A 20,873-nucleotide genomic window follows, 5' to 3' on the forward strand; every position below is an offset into this window, starting at 1 on the left:
ATGGTCTCTTGTGGTTACAGTGGCTGATGCTCAGCAAAGGTTACAAAGGCCAGCCTTGATGGACACAAGGCATCTGGCACTTGCATAAATATACAGACTAGCATAATGAAAATTTAGCATGAGGTAAAAGGACCTTTGCTGCTGGTGTGGTCTCCTGCAGGCCCGGTGTTAGAGGTTTGAGTGGGACCTGCCCCGCTAAGCCAGTCCAGCTGATCCTCAGCCCCCTGAACCCAAGCACACAGACCATCTTCAAAAGAACAGCCAAAGGACGCCAGAGCTGAGAAGGGAAGGAAAACAAAAATAATCCTGGAAGTCTGAACATGGCACAAAAATGGATATAAAATGATACATGCACCACACTCATTCCCCTACCTCTCATGTCATATATTCACTAACAGTCACTTTGAATTAACTTTATTTACCTGGAGGTTGGTAGGATTTTTCACAGTTTAGGAAAGAGATATCATCCACAGCAACAACATGAGAAGCAGCTGCATTATTCATGCCACTGAACAAAACCTGGTGACAAAAATGGTCAGGCACTTTTTAATGATTAGTATTTATTATTTATTATTATATGAAACTCATTTGTTCTCATTGCTTCCTGTGTACATTTTTCATTGTTGAGAGGAGGCAAAATCAAACACCTTATAAGGCTGCTGGTGCAGGCCGAGAGGCAGATGCTCCGGGCTCCAATGAGAGACGGTGCTGTGACTACGTGACCACAAGATTGCTTCACTCCCTCCAGCTTGCTGCATAAGCACTCTGAGTGACCCAGCGCTCTCTGCACTGATGTGGAAGTGAAACCTGTGTGTAGGAAAGAAGGAAGGAAGACGCAGAGAGAGCGTTGGATTGGGAAGACACTTGCATGGTAGAAAGAGGGGAGGGGAGCTTTGAAGCATTGAGCAATTCATACACGGACATATCCATCAAATATATCCATCAAAATAACCAGGTTTGACGCGATCATTTGTCTGCGCATCACTGCTTACCGAATCTGGCAGTAGGGGGACGAAGGAGACAGCGGGGGACTCTGGAGTTGAGCTTCACTCTGTGTAGACCCCTTACTGAAATTAACTCTCATGTAGTAGCCTGAGAATAACAGACACGTGGTGATTAAACACGCTGTGAAGTGAAGCTATGACAATAACATCAATGAACTACTCAATAACAGCCACCTGTGTCTGCAGTGTGATCAGTGGGTGGCTCAGTGTTGTTACTGGCTCGCTGCCTCTGCCACTTGCTCTGTCCATCGCTAACATCAGTCCATCGGCACTGATCATTCTCAAATGTGCACGGACCTGAAGGGTTCAAATCAAGAGATGTAACACTGCTGTGGAAATCACCGCTTTTAAAAGATTTTGTGTTGTATGCAGGTGCGTCAGTCAAAGGAATTTCTGCTGATAAAACAGTCACAATATTCATGGTCATCACGGCCAAAGAAAAAACAGGTGCTGGGCCCAAACACAAGCCTCAAAAGAAAGAAGAGCATAACTGATCCAGTTTTCTCCTGTTAAAGGCATACAATTGGTTTTGGTGGCAATTACAGTGCTGTGAAAACGTTTTGCCCCCTTCCTGAGTTCAAAAGGCAGTTTTGATGATTTCATTTATTAAGGGAATAAAAGCTATGCAAACCTACTAGTCTCCCATATATGAAAAGTACTCACCCCTTAAACCTAATAATTGTAAGTCACCACCCTCGGCAGCGAAGTGTTTGCGATAACTGGCAATGAATCGTTCACATTGCTGTGGAGGAATTTTGACCCACTCTTCTTTGCAGAATTGTTATAATTCAACCACATTGGAGGGTTTTCTAGCACAAACAGCCTATTTAGGGTTATGTCAAAGCACTGAAATTGTCATCAAGGCTTACAAATCACAACACTGCATAAGTGTGCGAGGACTTAAATTTCTTCTTTCATTGGCGCTGAAATTGCACATGACCTGTTTGGGGATAAGTGTGCAACTCATTTCTATGCAGAGTCCATCTGTATCTGATTTCTTGCGCTTATGAAAACTTTCCCAACTATTCCAGTGCTTCTTTTTTATACAGCACGGCTTAAAAAAAATGAATATTTGGCATAAAAAAAAGCCTGAGAATAAAACTATCTTTATACAGTGGATAAACACTGTAAGTAAGAGTGAAATTTCATAATACTGTTTGGTAATATTTACTCTACCATATTTACTGTCAAAATGTAAAAACACTAATAATGAAATTCAGCAGCACCACAACATGCAGGCTTTAAAATGGGATGAATAAACCATTTTAACCATTGCAAAGGAGGAATTATTTTAAGGACTGTCGCAGTAGGCAACATTAGCATTTAGAGGACTACAGAAGTGTATTTTATGGCAGCGTTACTGTTTTAAATGACCTCTCCAACTAGCCACATTCAGGAAAAACAGTGATTAAATGGATTTTTGCCACAACTTTGATAATAACACTTTTTTCAAGACAAACTTGAATACAATATGCAGCTCTCACCACAGCCGGCTTCGTCTTCCCCCTGCGGGCAGTCTAGATGATAGTCACATTGTAAGGTAGCCAGAATACACACTTTTCCCTGTGACTGCCAGCAAAAAAACTCATTATCCTGCATCAGGAAAAAAAAGAGACAAATACCCACTGTGTATTTAGACTTGTTTATAATTTATGTTTCCTAAGTTTGCTATCACAGAAATAAAGTCAGATTCTGCAGCTTACCTGACAGGGGTTTATTGGTGCAGTAGAGGTCAAGTGTGGAGAAGTGGGTGTGTTAGAGGTTGATGGTGGGGCAGAGGTTGACGACAGGTCAGGTAGCTCGCTGTTGTTGGGGTCAAATACACAATCCCTGGAGAAAGATACATCGTCCAGTGCAACCAGACCTCTGAGACCGTCGCCGAGCTCATACCTAAAGACAATCTGAGGATAAAACAGAGATTAGACTGTGGCCTTTTAGCTATTATTCTGCCAGGGAACTGCTCTGATACAACACATAATTATATTGTACATATAAGAAGTATTCATTCGTCTACAGATACTTTTATGCAAAGGCCTCAACAGTCTTCTTGGTCTTATAATTTCAATAATGTCTGTAAGCTTCAGGGATTTAAGGCTATTATTTAAGTTGATGTCTAACAGCATTTATACACATGAGGCAGTGGCTGCCATTCAATTAACTGCTTGTGTCCTCACTAACCTTGCTGCTGGTTTCGGAGGACAACGTAACCTCGGCTCTCTGCCAGCTGTAGCTTTGTGATGCTTCCCTGGTCCATAAAACTCTGTCGTCACTACCGGACCGTAGAGTCCTGGACTGTGCAGTCAGTCGGCCTGAAGCATCATTCAGGCTGAAGTAGAAGAATCTCACCTGAAAGTATTACAACAGTACCGTGAGCATAAAAAGAACGGGCTGACGACAGGATGGTGTTTGCTAAAGAATTCTTGTAGACTCAGCAACCTGCAGGAGTAGTTAATACTTTACTGCAATTACTCAAGATAAGAATCAGAAAGGTAATAAAAATATGTGTAGATAAGCATTGTTATTACTGTAGTATAATTACAGAAGTGTTCAGCAGTTTTATTTGTACTGTGCCCCATAAGTGCTTCATATAGATGCTATTAAATACATCAAAGGTTATTATTATTATCTCCTGCAGTTTGTCAATCTGTCAAGATTTTGCCCCCATCAGCTATTACTATTATCTGTATTAATGAAACCACTGCAGCTTATTAAAAGCTTATTAACTGCCTGCTTTTTCTCCCCATTTGACATTTTGGTGATTTTTTTTATTTTTTAGCTTTTATGGAACTTTATGACTTGTCAGTACCCTAAAAAACACAAGGTGGTGTTTTTCTGTAAACAACACTTTAATTTACATACAGTAAACTCACTTTGCAATTAAAGCTGGGCAATAAAGTTTTGGACAGAATCTCTGATGTCTCGCCACTTGCACTCAGGTGAGTTCCAGGTATAATGTAGTGACCTGTTTGGATAAGACGGAATTAAAAACTAAAATAAATCATAGCATTACTGATTCAAAGCAAAGTTAATTCAGACTTTAACTCTTAGACCTGCATCAGAATTTTGTGTGTGGTCCCTGTGAGGTCCGTGGTGGGGCCAGGCGTCCTCTCCTTTGTGATATGTCCACTCAGCTCCGGGTGTGTCCACATCGCTTGCTGCCCAGGAACACAGGCCGTGTTCGAAGCTGCAGCGCTCCAACACACCTTGTAGCTCTACGTGATTAGCAGATAAAGAAAGAAGTGAATAATTAAAAAAATAAATGTAATTAATACAAAAATTCAGTTTCCAAGTACAAAATCTACCACAGAGCATTTTTTCTTTTCTCACCACAGTTGTTTTCATCAGACCAGTCCCCACAATCATCGCTGAAGTCACAGACATGGTTGGTGTCCACACACACGCTGTTGTTGCATGTGAACACACCCTCAGGACACTGAGGGTGTGGCTCTAATAATAATTTTTAAAAAGATAAAAAATAAATGTCCAGAAGGGACAAAATAGTAAAGAGGACATCAGAGCGCACAGGGTGAGCAGGTAGCCTACCAGGCAAGCTGCAGTTGGTGAAGTCCACATCATCAATAGCGATGTATCCGGGTATATCGAAGGTCCTGGAGGCCTCAAACAGGATGGTGAAGTCCTGAGGTATTCTGCCAATCGTTACTTCACCGTGTTGCCATGAATCTCCGTGGTTACCAGATAACCACCACAGCCTGGTGGTCCTGGATCCCTCCTTCAGTAGCACGTTCAGCTCTTCTGCATCTGTTGATTGATTGTTGCAAAGGTTGGAATAAATTTTTTGAATTGTATTATTTATTTATTTATTTATTTGCTGAAGACATAGATCCTATAAACATACCCTCCCCATACATGTTGTAGAAGAAGTGCAGTATGCAGGTGGTGCTGGCCTGTTTCATAAGGGGACTCTGGAGGGTAGCAGGGCTCATTTGATCACCCTGGTTAGGTTCCACTGCCATGTACCAACCTGGACACATCAGATCAGAACCTACTTAAAACTGCTGATTGTCTACACTTATCTCAGTGTGAAACTGCATAAACACAAGTGTTGCTAAGACTTTCCAAATTGTACAAAAAGACAAAAGCCGGCTGAGATTGTAAGAAGAGTCCAGGTTTAGGAAAAGTAATCTGAGACAGTTTGATTTGACGCTTGGTGTAAATGTATTATTATATCTTTAGTGTGTGTATTTGGCCTTGCCTAGATTAGTGCCCAGAGTGTGGTCCACGGGTGGTCCTGTATTCCCAGTAACGTTCCTTCCTCTCATCCACCGACACTGGCCAACACTGATGTCCTCCCAGTTACATGTGCCATTCTCAAACGAGCAACCCGCAAACCCCAAATCTGTTTCATTAACTGTGTCAAAAAGAAAACAAAATATTTTGTGTAACTTGATTTACTAAGAAAAAAGGGAATGCAACAAAAAAAAGAATAGCTGTACCTTGACAGAGGCCTGGTGTGAGAAAAATGTCATCAATGGCAATGAATCCTCTGCTAGTCTCTGCCTCGATCAGCAGCTGTTTTTGAGAGAGCATGTAAATATGTATATAATATTCCTGGGTTCTAATGTAACAGCTAAATCTGTTTGCAATACCTGGAAAGGTTTGGATGTCTCTACAGACTGAGAGAACTTGCCCCAGCGGCTCTCACTGCTGTTACTGTGGAACATCAGATCCTCGTCTGACGGCCCTGAATGTATGAACACCTGCAAAGTCCCGGAGTCGCTGATGGACAACAGGAAAATTGTTTTAGTTGAGAGAAAAAAAAGAGAGATTCTTGTTAAAAACAAGAAATATACACTTTTCATTTCCAAAACTAATAATGGCATCTTTCTGCTACAGGGTTAAAAGGCTGCTGGTTTCACTGTTGGTAGTGCAACTCTTTTTGGAACAAACTGAACTCTGCCACAGAATATTCTCAGTCTTGCACAAAGTAAAGCAGGTGATTCACGAATACATGACATTTGTGCACACTTCTTGAGGAAGTCAGTGAGGAAACTACACAAGATAAACAGGATAAAGTGCAACCTGATTTTTTTTTGCTGACCTGTTGTCCATGTGGTACCATAAAGTGAGACAGGATGTGGTGTCTTTAAGTTGGATCCATTCAGACACTACCTGTGCAACACTGCTGTGACTTTGGTTTGGTGACGAGCTCAACAGGAACCGACCTCCATGCAAAAAGAAAACAAAATTCACACAATAAATAAATACAGTTAATATTTAATGCTGCTCCTTTTGCTGTTTTAACAATTCAAACTTGGGGTACACCAGCATAAACGTTAAAAGATTAAACATATTATTTTCTAATGATATTAATGCAGTTGTTAAGGTTTAGATATTTATAAATAGAGAGCATCTAGAATTTAGAAACATTACATCTAGTCAGGGAGGAGGTTAGGTCAGCAACAGGACATAAGTCAGGGATAAAAAAAAGAGAAGTATGTTTCAAGTAACTATGTTATGTCAGTTAAAAATTAACATCAGCAGTTTTTGATTATAATTAACTAAGTTTCGGATGATTCACACCATCTGTCACATTTTGAAACTTCAAACAAAGACAAAATGTTCACTGGGAACTGAAATCCACACCATTGGTTGACTTTCTGAGTGTTTAGCTTTAGCTATTTGTAAGGCAGATAAGAGCAGTAAGGGTGAGCTTAAACTGTAACGCTAGTGTCAGCTAGAAGACATTTAAGTAGTGCAGAGCTGATGGGAATCCCAAGAGTCACCACTTTAATATTATACATAAAATATGTAAGCAAATAAAAAATGTTGGTCAGTGCAGTTTTAAGGATTTAAATGTATTTTAAATAAGTCTGAATACTGTCTATGCCAATGCGGATATCAATGAAAAACTGAGCTGTCAGCCACTAGAGTTTGAACCAAAATAAATTCTTTCTAAACCAAGAGTGGTTTCTTGATTGTTTTATTCAATATGCACAAATATGCAAAATGTGCATGCAAATCTCCCTAAAAGGCTCAAAAAGCTGATATCATCAGACTAAAATGCAATGGAGGTCATATAAATCCTTGTAAGTCCTGTACCAAGTCTTGCAAGACGATGGAAAACCAACCCAACATGTAAGAATCTTTATCCAAATGTATCAAAGAGAACTGTTGGCTTATCTAGTTTTTTTTTCCCTGTATATCACATTTTTGTGGCTAAAACCTTGACTCAGTAATCCTTGTTTAAGGCCATACCCTCCGGGGTTTGAGTGGTGTGGTCTGTTGGTGGACCGTGGAAGCCTCCTCTGGCCAGCACCCAGTCATGTCCGTCTTCTTGGAGGATGTTGACCCAGGTGCATTGTCCAGACTCAAAGTCACAGCTACCCAGAGGACTACAGGCTCCGTCCCTCACAGAAAAGTCATCAATTTTCACTGTGGTATTCGTGCCATGCACATGAACAGCCTTAAACACCACCTGATCAAGCAACACAGCTGTTTTAGGTAGAATTCCCACAGAAGATAAAGAAAAATACAAAATGAAACATACTGGAAGAATAAGACTGTCTGATTGTCAGAAAAGAAAACAAATGCTTTTACATTGAATTTTGTAGGTGATGACACCGTGACCTCTGCCACCTCCCACCCTGTAGACAGCCCTCCAGTCTGCTGCCAGAGGACATCACCAACTTCTGCGCTTTGTCTTATATGGATAGCGAGGTTGCTAGAGGAGTCTGTGGGTAACCAGTACCTAAAAATAGTACATTTACATTAAATGTACAGTAATATGTGCACCAGTCTTCAACCTCCAATTGTAAATCTGTGATGGATCTTTGAACTCACCAGAAGCGCACACACATTTCTTTAGCTGAAGGTAAATCTGGTGTGAACAGCTCAGCGATCTCATCCTGTGTAGAATTTGATGTTACCGTCATGTAGAAACCTATAAAAACAAAATTTGTTTTGTGACAAAAATGCAAAGACGACTGTTGACTGGGACATTTCTGAGAAACGATGACTAAAATCTGAGGCAGAGAACAATGCTGCTACTTTCAGACAATTTGTTGAACTTATGACTGATTGTGAAAATCAGCTTATGGCAATTTATAACATTCCTGCTTCAGTGGTAAAATATTGTATTGTATTATATTGTCTGTAACAGCCGTCTAAGCTTTAGCTGCCATCTAAAAGGTGTCAAACACTGCAGAGGATTAGCTAAAAGAAGAGCCTACACCTCGATAATCCTGCAGGCCTGTTAAGTAACAGAATCCTTTTTTTAAACAGAGTTGTATGAAATATTAGATATAACACATCAAATACAGATGATTGGATTGAGTAATAAAGCTATGCAGTATTTTCGCATTAAAACAATGTGTTACATTATGCAACATACTCCTTCTTGATAATTATTTTACAAGATGATGAGTCGCATTTTTATTGTGACTTATTATTGTAGAGCTCTGATCCACAAGTTGATATCAAGGGACAAACTTAGGACTTACAATATATTACCATTATAGTTACAGCATAAATATTGTCCTGTAGGAGTGAGACCATGACTGCTCAGCTCTGTTAATCCCACATTGTGCAGTGGCACTGTGGCACAGTTCAGCACTCACCATTCTCAGTTCCATATGTGTGATCCACATGATGCTTTGTTCCTTTTCTGCGAATCCAGCGACCCAAATGACTCACATCATTCTCAAAGCCACACAAGTCCGAGTCAAACCCACACACATCTAAATGGTGTTTAAAACAAAAAGGTTGCAAAGTTTTATTTTATTTATTTATTTGATATTGATTTGATGTTATTTGACGATAACTGGGAGTACTGAGTTAATGTTTACATACCGTGATTACTGCAGGCCCCCTCTTTAACTTTAACATCATCAATAGCAATGAATCCTTGACTGCTGGTGTCTCTTTGACCACTAAACACAATCTGTGAATTAAGGATGATGCAAAGTTTAATGCTGCCAAAGTGCTACATTAAATGTTTCTGAATTAGAGACATTTCTATTCAGAGTCAGAAGCTAAAAAATTACTTGAAAATTGACTGACATTTTTATGGCAAGGTGAGGTTTACCTGTACTATGTCATTCATGCTGAGGGTTACATTCGCATTCATCCACTCTGGATTCTGCGTTCCCCGACGAGTCCAAACTAAGAGTTCAGATGATTGCTAGAAAAAATTATGTAAAGGAATGTGAAGAAATCTGAAGATGATATAAAGCACAGCCTGAAACTGAAGGTTCAGTTGTGTTAAAAAGGTTACATACTGTTTGAACCAGCAGATCCAGGTTTGACACTGAAGGCCCGAGCATGTGATACCAGAAATCAACACAGATTGGTGACGCACGAGTAATGACAGGAACAGAGATGACTGCTTTTTCACCATTCTTAGATCCAAATCCATTAATAAGTAGAAAGAAACCTTGATAGAGAGGGGAAAATGGATGAAGATGAGAATAAAAGGCCGGGCTGTTGTGAAAACAGGAGAATACTGTATAGGCAGGGTGGAGTGGATGGAGATGGGTGTCAGAGGTGACAGAAACATACCAACAAGAGAGAAAGGAAATCTTTACAAGTTGGTTGTGAGATGTATGATGTAATCATGTATGGTTTGAGATGGTGACCCTGACAAGAAGACAGGAGGCTGAGTTGAAGGTACCAAGATTTTCACTGGGAGTGATACACGAGATTAGAAATATGTACATCAGATGGACGGCTCAGGTTGATCAGCTTGGAGAAAAACCTAGAGAGGCAAGGCTGACATGATTTGGACATTTGCAGAACAGGGATAGTGGATATAGTGACCGAATGGTGTTGAATATGGAGCTTCTAAACAGGAGAATAACAGAAAGAGAAGTAGTGATGTAGTAAAGGATGACATGCAGAAGGTTGATGTGACAGGTGAGGATGGTAAGGACAGGGTGAGTTGAAGGCAGATGAGACACTGTTGTGACCTCTACAAGGAACAGCCAAAAAAAGAAGAAGAAGAAAGAAAGAAAGACTTTCTCTAGAAAAACAAGACAAAGGATAACTGGGTATCAAAGTTGTTCATTATTTTTCAGCTAAGGTGTATCACTAGACTTCTGTTATAAATGCACTGCCTCTGTGCTTATATTACTGTCAATAATGAATACCTTCATTATTCCCAACAGTATGATCATACTGAGGTCCATCCCATGGTTGCTCAACTGGAAGTCCAATACTGAGAGTCCAGTTCAAATCATGATTGGCCTCCTGGACCCAGTTACACAGACCTGTTTTTACAAGAGAGTATTCAAACACGATATAAGTACATGAGCAGGAAAGAAAAAATTGACATACTCAAATTGAGAAAAATGCATGTAGGAGTGGTTACACATTCATATCTATAATATTTTAAAATGTTATAGATAGATCATATATAGTTATAGTTATATAACTATATATGTTATAGATCATATATAGTGATGGATATAGCCAATGCATACTTAGCGAAGTCGTGTTATGAAGCCCGGTGTTTTGAACTGGGCATGAAGGAGATGGGATACCAATAATACCAACAAATATTGTAAATTCATTTATATTTCTTTATTGTTCATTGAGCTAAGTTGTGTCCATATATTTCAAAGTCACTGATGATTAAAAGAAAAACACAATGGCAATGATTATGAGCTTTTAGTTGTGGAAAAAGCTCTTAAAGGTAATTTTATGTCTAACATTTTCATTATCATGACCATGATTTGTAAGCTCTAATGCCAGTAATCATAAGAACTTGAATGGCATTTCATTTTGTAGCATACTATTAACAAATGAAGCTATTTCTGCTAAATTTCTGGTAAATTTTGCACTTTTACCTTCTTCAAAGGTGCAGTCCATGGCAGAGGCAGGAGCGCTGGTCATGGTGGTGGTTGGGTATGGTGTAGTGGTTGGAATGAGGTCATCACAAGACATGTTCCTGATTATGTGAACGTCATCCAGGGAAAAGCTGTCATCTGTTGAGGCGGGACACCTGGCTTGCAAAATAATCTGCGATAAAGAACAATAGAAGTTTAAAACTCTGCGCTGATTTATCATTGGTCAATATTTTCATGAGAAAATCAACATCAAAATGATGCAATTCTTACCTGGTGAGGGCCTGATGCGCTATAATCCACCCTGTCTCTGATCCAATTGTTATTAGAAAATCCACTTGTATTCCACACAGCACGCAGTCCAGCAGGCTCATTGACAAACACCGTCAGTGTAATGGCTGAAGGCCCTGGGTCATCAAGAGAATAATTAAGTGTTATTTCTTTGTTTATACTATGTTTGTTATTAGAGGTTCTCTGTTTGGTTCTTAGTTATGTTTACTATTTATGTATAAGTTATTTAAAGTTTTATTATTATTTTAGTATTTGGAGCCTTTATTTGTTTCTTAATTGTGGAGTTTATTAGTTCCCTTACTAGTTTCCCTTTGTTTCATTCTCCTGTGCTATCCCTTCTGTTGAGGAGATGCTTAACAGAGGAGTTATTTCTTTGTCTCTGCATTCATTACTGGTTATACTTTATTAATTAGTTAACTGGTTATACTTTATTAATTAGTTAACTCTTGTGCCTGGTTTTGGGTTTTGCTCCCTCCCCTGCTGTCTTGACTATTTGCAGCTGTGACTTGTTACTTTGGTATTTCCACCCCTTATGTGTATAAACAGTCTTTCCTCTCAGTTTTTTTTCTAGAGTTGGTTGAACAACTTCAGTGTGCTGTTTTTGACTTTAACTTCAGCCTCAATAAATGGCTCTGCCTCACTTGTCTGTATCGGATCCAAGCCTCAATAATCAACATGTGACAATTTATTTAGGGGTTTAAATAACGACAGCAATTTAATTTTCTAACACAAAGCACCACTAATGATAAGACTTTTGTTTGGGTCTTTTAATGAATGTAAGTGAAGGTTCAACTGCATGCTAATTTTCACACAAATGCTTTTGCTACTTCAATTTATAGCTGCTAGTAGTTACATTGATGCTATTATTTTGTATCCACATGTTACTACAGTAGATTCACTGATCTCTTGACAGGTTGAAATAAATTTTCCACTTACAATGTCAATTTTGATAACTGTACTAAGATCTGGATTGAGTTTTTTCATGACTGGCATTGGACTTAGCATGAAATTACTGTTACACTGTGTAATTAACACTAACATGGCATGACTGACATTAATGTTGGTAGTTTCTGTCTTTAAGTTATTGTAAAGTTGATAACTATTCATGTTTGACTGCAGAAAAGCAGACCTTATCTTGTTTACACCACATATTTGCAGATTGTTAATAAAACAAGATTAATATAAAGTAAAAAAAAAACTAACTGTACTCACTACTTGATAGCCATGTTCCAACATGGTGCCACATCTCCAGACAAGCTTGGTCAACAGCTGCCATTGATTCACTCTCCAGTTGGGCAATTTCTTCTTTATCAGAATCGGATGCCATGAAAAATGCAAAGTGGCCTGAAAAACATATTTATTTTTTAAAAAGTGGCATCTTCTGACATTGCCTAAGAATTTGAAGGATATCTTCACTTATAGAGCAAATGCTATAACAGTAATATTGAAGTGAGCCTGCCATTATAGTTAAAGTACATGTGTGACATGTAAATTACCTAAAGCAGATCCTGTGGTGTGGTCTCTGGGTGGAATCATTGAGCCATCACTTTTGCTAGAGAGCCAATCCCACTCAACTCCAAACTCTGGGGGAGGATTGTTGACCCAACCACAGAAGTCCCTCTCAAAGTCACAAAAACCTTCAAAGAAATACACAGACACATTATACAGCTGGATACACACAGTGTAATCAAATCAAATCAATCGAACAAATAAACACTACGATTAATTTGTTATCTAAAATCTACAGTGGCTACTTACCCGTCGGAGGGCATGCATCATTCAGGACTATGAGGTCGTCAATGGCTATATCTCTGCTTGGTTCATCCCCAACTATCGCCTCAAAAATCACCTCGAATTCAAAAGCACAAATGTCGTGTAATAGCTCTGTCTTTTACATGACATCCTTTAAAGTATAATTGCTAAAATGATGAAAGTAAGTGTTTTTTTAAGTGTTTCATTATCCTTGAAATATATAAAATGTTTGAACACAAGGCACAAGTAAAAAGCCATACAGGAGAAAACATAACTAAAAAAATCAGTTAATCGACAGTGGCAATCTTTATAGATATATATAGTATTAGATGAAGCGTAACAATATTGTGCCAGAGGAAAAAACCTCAAAACAGTATATATTTTATATTATATTATTAGACAAACTACAGAAAATATATAAAATGACATAAAAAACAAAAAACATTGTGTCTATGTGTACATACCTGATATGTGCTATGAGGACTGAGAAGTGTCACTCTTCCATGCCTCCAGTGCTTCCCCTGATCACCTGCTCTGGTCCAGAGCTGGACGGGATCTTCATGGCTGTCGGGGGTTTGAAGATACACATTTAGCTCTCCCACGCCACTTCCCTCCATGTAGTACCAGAACATTAGGCATTCCCCCTTTGAAGGGGTAGGCTCGAGCACCGCGCTCGTCATTGCACCTCTGGACCCCACAGGATGGCTCCACAATTGGGCGCTCAGGTAATAACCTACAAAATTTGTGGCGTTATCATACATTCTGCTTTATTTTGAGGAAATGCATAGTTATCTTTGTGCACAGGTTGCTTAGCTTGGAAAGGCACCGTGTTTATGAAATCACTAACTATATCATGTGTGACAATGCGTCATCCTCAAAAAAACATTGCAGGTACTTTCAAATAAGATCAAATATTTCTACTGAAAACGTATCATGTGCCAATAAACACAACACATGCACTGCATCTCTATTCCTGCCTTAAACTTCAAGATTGGAAAGGAAACAACAAATACTGACAATAAAGTGGACTTTGGCCTTGATAAAATGTAATTCATTCATACTCCCCAGAGGATGAATCATATCACTTCAACTGATCTACTGAGCTTTATTCCAACAACACAAAACATTTAATATATGTGTGGTTTTGAAAATCAACCGTATATCGTTATTCTAAACATTTGCATACCTTGATCTGTCCCCAGTGTGTGATCCACTCTGGGGCCTGAAGAGAGGGATGGTTGGGACTCTCCGGTGATCCGGTCCCAGCTGAAGTTTGCAGATTGGTGAGGCAGCAGACCACAAAGGGAGCCCTGGAAGGTGCACTCTCTCTCTGGTGGACAAGAACCATTTTTGCCATTGAACACCACTACGTCATCAATGGCTATGCTCCCTTGTTCACCTCCCGTAACAGCTTCTATAATAAACTGGAAAACAGGTATACATCAGATTTTGTTGCACAAAATATTTTTCCAGTAGTATTTCTTGAAAAAGATTTTGCCAACAGACAAACAAACAAGCTATAGCAATTACAAAAGCATCAGTTATACCTGTATTGGTTTGTTGCTGTTGAAGGTAAGATCAGCATAATGCCATTTGTTTCCTTGGGTGCCGCTTCTCATCCACATAACTGTCTCTGGCTCACCAGAATGCTTTGCAATAAACTTGAGTGAGCCTGATGATGAGAGAACAGCAATACATTAAATGTATCTCAATTCATTAAAATACATATTGTTATCTCTCTGTGCATTTAGATAAAATTTGCCTCCAAGTGCAGTTAGGGACAGCAGTTCACGTACCAATGCTGTTGCCAAATATGTGGTACCAGAAACTCACACAAAGCACTTGACCCGCAGGCTGAGGAAAGCTAATGAGTCTGGCTGCTGATGAGATGTTTAGGTTTCGTTTAGCTTCTATGAGCATGTAGTAGCCTGCAGAAGAAAAACAAAACACAACAGGAGATACACTCAGAGCAATCTCATAAACTTTGAAGTGATGAGTGAGATGCAAAAGTCAAGTTATACACTCACTTGAATTTACTGCAATTTGTAATAGATGATACATAAATCTTACACGTGAGCAGATATTTAAGATAATGACTGCGTTATTAATACTACAGAAGATCACATGACCTAAAAGACACATCAGAGGCCATGCATAGTACTCTGGATGGTTTTATAGTTTACTTAAACTGTGTTGCTACAGTGGGGCAAAAAAGTATTTAGTCAGCCACCGATTGTGCAAGTTCCCCCACCTAAAATGATGACAGAGGTCAGTAATTTGCACCAGAGGTACACTTCAACTGTGAAAGACAAAATGTGAAAAAAAAATCCATGAATCCACATGGTAGGATTTGTAAAGAATTTATTCGTAAATCAGGGTGGAAAATAAGTATTTGGTCAATAACAAAAATACAACTCAATACTTTGTAACATAACCTTTGTTGGCAATAACAGAGGTCAAACGTTTACTATAGGTCTTTACCAGGTTTGCACACACAGTAGCTGGTATTTTGGCCCATTCCTCCATGCAGATCTTCTCGAGAGCAGTGATGTTTTGGGGCTGTCGCCGAGCAACACGGACTTTCAACTCCCGCCACAGATTTTCTATGGGGTTGAGGTCTGGAGACTGGCTAGGCCACTCCAGGACTTTCAAATGCTTCTTACGGAGCCACTCCTTTGTTGCCCGGGCGGTGTGTTTTGGATCATTGTCATGTTGGAAGACCCAGCCTCGTTTCATCTTCAAAGTTCTCACTGATGGAAGGAGGTTTTGGCTCAAAATCTCACGATACATGGCCCCATTCATTCTGTCCTTAACACGGATCAGTCGTCCTGTCCCCTTGGCAGAAAAACAGCCCCATAGCATGATGTTTCCACCCCCATGCTTCACAGTAGGTATGGTGTTCTTGGGATGCAACTCAGTATTCTTCTTCCTCCAAACACGACGAGTTGAGTTTATACCAAAAAGTTCTACTTTGGTTTCATCTGACCACATGACATTCTCCCAATCCTCTGCTGTATCATCCATGTGCTCTGTGGCAAACTTCAGACGGGCCTGGACATGCACTGGCTTCAGCAGCGGAACACGTCTGGCACTGCGGGATTTGATTCCCTGCCGTTGTAGTGTGTTACTGATGGTGACCTTTCTTACTTTGGTCCCAGCTCTCTGCAGGTCATTCACCAGGTCCCCCCGTGTGGTTCTGGGATCTTTGCTCACCGTTCTCATGATCATTTTGACCCCACGGGATGAGATCTTGCGTGGAGCCCCAGATCGAGGGAGATTATCAGTGGTCTTGTATGTCTTCCATTTTCTGATGATTGCTCCCACAGTTGATTTTTTCACACCAAGCTGCTTGCCTATTGTAGATTCACTCTTCCCAGTCTGGTGCAGGTCTACAATACTTTTCCTGGTGTCCTTCGAAAGCTCTTTGGTCTTGGCCATGGCGGAGTTTGGAGTCTGACTGTTTGAGGCTGTGGACAGGTGTCTTTTATACAGATGATGAGTTCAAACAGGTGCCATTCATACAGGTAACGAGTGGGGGACAGAAAAGCTTCTTACAGAAGACGTTACAGGTCTGTGAGAGCCAGAGATTTTCCTTGTTTGAGGTGACCAAATACTTATTTTCCACCCTAATTTACGAATAAATTCTTTACAAATCCTACCATGTGAATTCATGGATTTTTTTTTCACATTCTGTCTCTCACAGTTGAAGTGTACCTCTGGTGCAAATTACTGACCTCTGTCATCATTTTAAGTGGGGGAACTTGCACAATCGGTGGCTGACTAAATACTTTTTTGCCCCACTGTATATAGTTTCATGATGGCTTTAATATTATTTATTAATCACAATATTTCAATCCATGTCACCCAGGAAGATCCAAAATATTAAACCTATATGTTAATGCTCAGTAGGCTACTCACCATTCCCAGTTGGGAGATCATATCCACCTTTACTCTTTTCCCACAAGAGACTGGCTCTGTAGTCATGGTACCATGCACAGGTATCCTTTTCAAAGTCACATGAAAGGTTGTCTATACCTCCAGCTGGGACTTCCCCTTCTTTACAGTATTCAAAGTTGATATCATCCAACATAACATCCAGTTTTTCCAAAATTGAAAGACTGAATAAAAACAGTAGCTGCAAAAAGAAAAAGACCTTTACTCTTCATTTGTTCTGAAAAGTCAGTATTAAATTCATAATCAAAAGTTAGAAAGTATTTTTTCACCCTTATAAGAGAAGATTACTGCATTTCTTTGAAGACACCCCCCCACAATCTCTTAGTTATGATTGCAGAGGGTCAGAAATGAAGAAATGGTTCCTTAAACTCTCTGTACTGTTTGTACACTGCTGCTTTTAAGTACAGTAGGAAATTACTGAAAACATGACACTTTCATCTTGCCATGAAAACACGGTTGAAACCCTGATGTGATCTACTGGGTTCCAGTATAGCTGAAAAAACTGACGGATGTTGACATTTTTTACAAGTAGAAAAGACGTCTATTGGGTCCATACATGACAAAATGAGAAGAATAGATTAGATTACTAAATTAAAAGAATTAAAGGCATATTTTTTAACAATGACAACTACTTTGGTCGATACGTCAGAACAAACAGCCATAAAATTAGTATTACTGTAATCTCTTTTTTTAATAACACTTTAGGTCACTGACATTCATGTACATCTAAATTTTGATACATTTGTTGCTTTGATTAATGGAAAGCATCCGGATTTTACCTGGTTGGCCTGTTTGCTTAAGTTCACCTGAAATTATGATGTGTATTTTAATTTACAAAAGCATCTTCATCATTCTGAGTGCTATGGTGTTGCATTTTTAGTGAAAAAAATGCTTTATTGTTGCCCCAGATGCAGAGGTGTTCCAGAAGAACATGAAACAGTTAAAGATCAGATAAAGATCAATATAATATGAGGGAGGAACTAAAAAGATATTAACCTTAATTAAATGTTTGCTGTTACTTTCTGTGTATTGGTTAAAGTCTACAGGATGCTTTGCTAACCTTGTATCCTCCTGGCTGATTCCCAATTAGCGCTGTGGCATTCTCCCAACCATCTGTTTCACCAGAAATCGTCAGTAAATCTGTTTCAGTGTGGTCTCTGATCACTTTTACTGTAAGAGCTGATCTTGATGGGCGCGATGATGATTCTTGATCATAAATATGGTACCAAAACCTGAAACATATTAACAGACAGATTACATAAAAACAGATAACTGCTGGCATGGGGCATACTGATATGCACTATCAATCAGGAACTCAGCTGTGGGACTCATATATTAATGATTAATTTTTAGTACCTAATCTGGCATCCCAGAGCAGCTCCCTGGTCAACAGAATATTCCAAATTAGCATCTGAAAAAACCCCACCTCCTTCCTTACCATCTATATGCATTACATGACCTGTGGCAATCAGAAAAAAAAATCCAGTGTTAACAGGCTAAATCTCATAATCAAATGAAAAATGGATCTCAGTAGTTTTTGCATCCACTTTAAAATGTGCCATCAACAATATGACAGGAAGTTATACTAATCACCCCATGCACTTCCTGTGGTATGGTCCTGTCCAGGTATTAAGGTAATGTTTGCCATCTGCCTTCTCCAGGAATAAGAGGTCTGACTAACATCTTTCCAACCACAGGAGTGATCCTCAAAGTCGCATGAGCCTTTTAGATGATATATCAAATTATGGATTTATCATTGAAAGCTACAAACTAAAAGTGCAAAGAAAAAGTTCTGATATCAAGCTTTTACATAGCATCTCACGACCAGTGTTTGTAAATTAATGAACAAATTTACTCATGTAAAAAGAAAAATAGTCACTTCAAAGTAGAACAGTAAGTAGAACACATGATCGCTTATATTTGTTTATTTGTGCTTTAATTGTGTTTACATTTCTCACAGACTGCAACAGGTCTGAAAATAATGATCATGATGTAGTCAAAGAGTTAAAAATCTTAACAGATGCACGAGTTACTCAACACATGTTAAACTGGCCGTGTGCATGAGACAAGGACATCACAATTTCTCCAGTAATGTCTGGTAAATTTTAAATAGCTGACACTAAAATATAAATTTAAGCTTCAGCTTAACTTGTGTAGAACGACCACATACCACAAAATTCTTCATCAGAGCCGTCGCCACAATTCTTTGAAATCACAGTTGAGGCCAGCAGGAACACATTCACCAGAATTACTGTTAAATTCCTCATCAGGACGAGACGAGACGATGACTAACAGTACTGTGAAGACAGTTTCATTACAAGAAGATATCAAGGAGACATGTTTATTGGTGCATATTTATTTATATTACTCTTATTCATACATTTTAAAGCGTCTACAGCAAACATTGCACAATTTGTCAGAGGTTACACAAGTCATGAGTGCTCTCCCTCACTGTTATACCCCTTATTTCCTCAGGATGTACAAAAAATATATTGCAAGCAATTTCAGATTAGAGAAACATACCTGAAAGCAGAGCAAATATTTGTTTCACATCTAAACAAAGATGACAAGAGAAACGTGAGGAGTCCAAATAAAGAGAAACATCTCAACATCATAACCAGGTTACAGTGTAAGTCCAGTATTTCAGTTTGTACCTGAAATACTGGACATCAGCTTTTATTACCACAGCTGAGCTGAGACTGTGAAACCTTATCAAACACCAAAGTCCAGGGTGTGCTCAATGAGCGACACTGCATTTCTATCATTTGCTTGTAAATCATAACTCGTAATGCATGGCTAACTTATATTTTGTAGATTATAAAAGCATTTAATGGCTTGAGAACATGGTTTATGGTCAAGCATTTAAGTGTTTTTTTTCTTTTGGTCTTACTAATGTGTCTCGTTGTTATTAAAATTGATATAAATATACAAAAGTGGAGACCTCTCACTTTTTTTGTGAAGTAAACTTCCTGTTTAAAAGATGTAATGGTCAAGCCTGTTGGGTCTGATCTGACCTTCTAACTGGGTCGGCTCCAGGAAAATCTGGACAAACTAATATAAGGATATAAGGATTGTTTTTTATACTTGGATAGCAATTGAAATAACACACCTTTTACCCTTGTACATCACATGTAATTATTCCCTAATAATGCTCTGCCAGGCCTTTAAAGCAGCCACCATTAGTTGCTGCTTGCTTGTGAGAAGCATGCTCTGTTGGGTTTAGATCAGCTGACTGACTTGGTTATTTAAGAACATCTTAAATAACCAACAGCTTTACTTTATCCATTTGTGAAGCTCTGTCCGATCAGTTTTCCAGGATTTGGCTAAATCTGAGCAGAGAGTTCATCCGGATGCTTCTATCATCAATAGCATTAATATCATCAATAAACACCAGTGACCCAGTCCCACTGGTAGCCAAACATGCTGATACCATAACACTGCCTTCACCATGTTTGTCGGATAATTTTTCGGATCGTTAATGTTTTTCTCTTTCTTTGCATTTTTCTTTTCCCATCATCCAAATTTATCTTACTTTCATTTCTCCAAAGATTTTTTTTTCAGAACTGTGCACTCTATTTTAGATATTTTTGTGTCTAATCTGGGCTTTTTGTGTAAACAATAGTTTGCACCTTGTTGCAAAGCATTTGTGTTTATATTCTTGAAGGTATTTCTTTTGATTTACCCTACAATAATAGTTTTGTTTCTAAATATGTTGAAAAAAGTATAATTTTATTTTTTGCTTAACAAAAGCTCGAGCTTTATTAGTGTAGCAGCTTCATCCAGGCATCATAAAAACATCATCGTGGTAACAAAGGTTCATACTTCAGCACAATGTGCCACCACAAAAAGGAGAATAACCAAAGGGGAAGTGAAAATACAAAATGCAGTGATAGATATTAAGGAAGAACTGGAAACAAAACACAACAAACCAAACAAAAAGAAAAACATCTGAATGCCTACTCCGTAAAGCAGGACATTATGTTACTACACTCAGGATGCACACAGCCCCCCCCCCCCCCCCCCCCCGGATCTGTCATAACATCATGAATTATAGCATTGGTAGCATCAGTCA

General features: G+C 39.0%; 1 protein-coding gene across 2 annotated transcripts in view; it reads right to left on the reverse strand.

Annotated features, from left to right (window-relative positions):
• The window catches only part of LOC146613226 (apical endosomal glycoprotein), a 31,090-nt gene extending 11,744 nt beyond the window's left edge, over positions 1–19,346 (reverse strand). The window contains exons 1-40 of one of the 2 annotated variants that reach the window (XM_085378300.1): positions 19,325–19,346; positions 18,972–19,098; positions 18,395–18,523; positions 18,158–18,260; positions 17,862–18,033; positions 16,766–16,982; positions 14,644–14,775; positions 14,395–14,519; positions 14,034–14,271; positions 13,312–13,580; positions 12,854–12,944; positions 12,592–12,732; positions 12,308–12,439; positions 11,078–11,211; positions 10,808–10,979; positions 10,109–10,228; positions 9,242–9,396; positions 9,049–9,144; positions 8,814–8,904; positions 8,582–8,701; positions 7,806–7,905; positions 7,563–7,713; positions 7,221–7,440; positions 6,064–6,187; positions 5,612–5,741; positions 5,459–5,534; positions 5,218–5,373; positions 4,861–4,986; positions 4,548–4,763; positions 4,332–4,451; positions 4,055–4,207; positions 3,875–3,966; positions 3,183–3,350; positions 2,708–2,905; positions 2,489–2,597; positions 1,179–1,301; positions 993–1,092; positions 648–807; positions 423–519; positions 134–277 (exon numbers count right to left, since the gene is read on the reverse strand). In XM_085378300.1, the coding sequence (XP_085234426.1) occupies positions 134–277; positions 423–519; positions 648–807; positions 993–1,092; positions 1,179–1,301; positions 2,489–2,597; positions 2,708–2,905; positions 3,183–3,350; positions 3,875–3,966; positions 4,055–4,207; positions 4,332–4,451; positions 4,548–4,763; positions 4,861–4,986; positions 5,218–5,373; positions 5,459–5,534; positions 5,612–5,741; positions 6,064–6,187; positions 7,221–7,440; positions 7,563–7,713; positions 7,806–7,905; positions 8,582–8,701; positions 8,814–8,904; positions 9,049–9,144; positions 9,242–9,396; positions 10,109–10,228; positions 10,808–10,979; positions 11,078–11,211; positions 12,308–12,439; positions 12,592–12,732; positions 12,854–12,944; positions 13,312–13,580; positions 14,034–14,271; positions 14,395–14,519; positions 14,644–14,775; positions 16,766–16,982; positions 17,862–18,033; positions 18,158–18,260; positions 18,395–18,523; positions 18,972–19,068 (5,497 nt within the window). In that variant the 5' untranslated portion in view covers positions 19,069–19,098; positions 19,325–19,346. Of the gene's footprint in view, positions 1–133; positions 278–422; positions 520–647; positions 808–992; positions 1,093–1,178; positions 1,302–2,488; positions 2,598–2,707; positions 2,906–3,182; positions 3,351–3,874; positions 3,967–4,054; positions 4,217–4,331; positions 4,452–4,547; positions 4,764–4,860; positions 4,987–5,217; positions 5,374–5,458; positions 5,535–5,611; positions 5,742–6,063; positions 6,188–7,220; positions 7,441–7,562; positions 7,714–7,805; positions 7,906–8,581; positions 8,702–8,813; positions 8,905–9,048; positions 9,145–9,241; positions 9,397–10,108; positions 10,229–10,807; positions 10,980–11,077; positions 11,212–12,307; positions 12,440–12,591; positions 12,733–12,853; positions 12,945–13,311; positions 13,581–14,033; positions 14,272–14,394; positions 14,520–14,643; positions 14,776–16,765; positions 16,983–17,861; positions 18,034–18,157; positions 18,261–18,394; positions 18,524–18,971; positions 19,099–19,324 lie in introns of those variants that run through there. The other variant, XM_085378302.1, reaches the window with a different exon arrangement.
• Positions 19,347–20,873: the final 1,527 nt, after the last annotated feature.

The sequence above is a fragment of the Diplotaxodon limnothrissa genome, linkage group LG18 (assembly GCF_057381915.1).
Source record: "Diplotaxodon limnothrissa isolate DT_005_m linkage group LG18, D_limnothrissa_male_GT1.1, whole genome shotgun sequence".
In the NCBI taxonomy this organism is placed as follows: Eukaryota; Metazoa; Chordata; class Actinopteri; order Cichliformes; family Cichlidae; genus Diplotaxodon; species Diplotaxodon limnothrissa.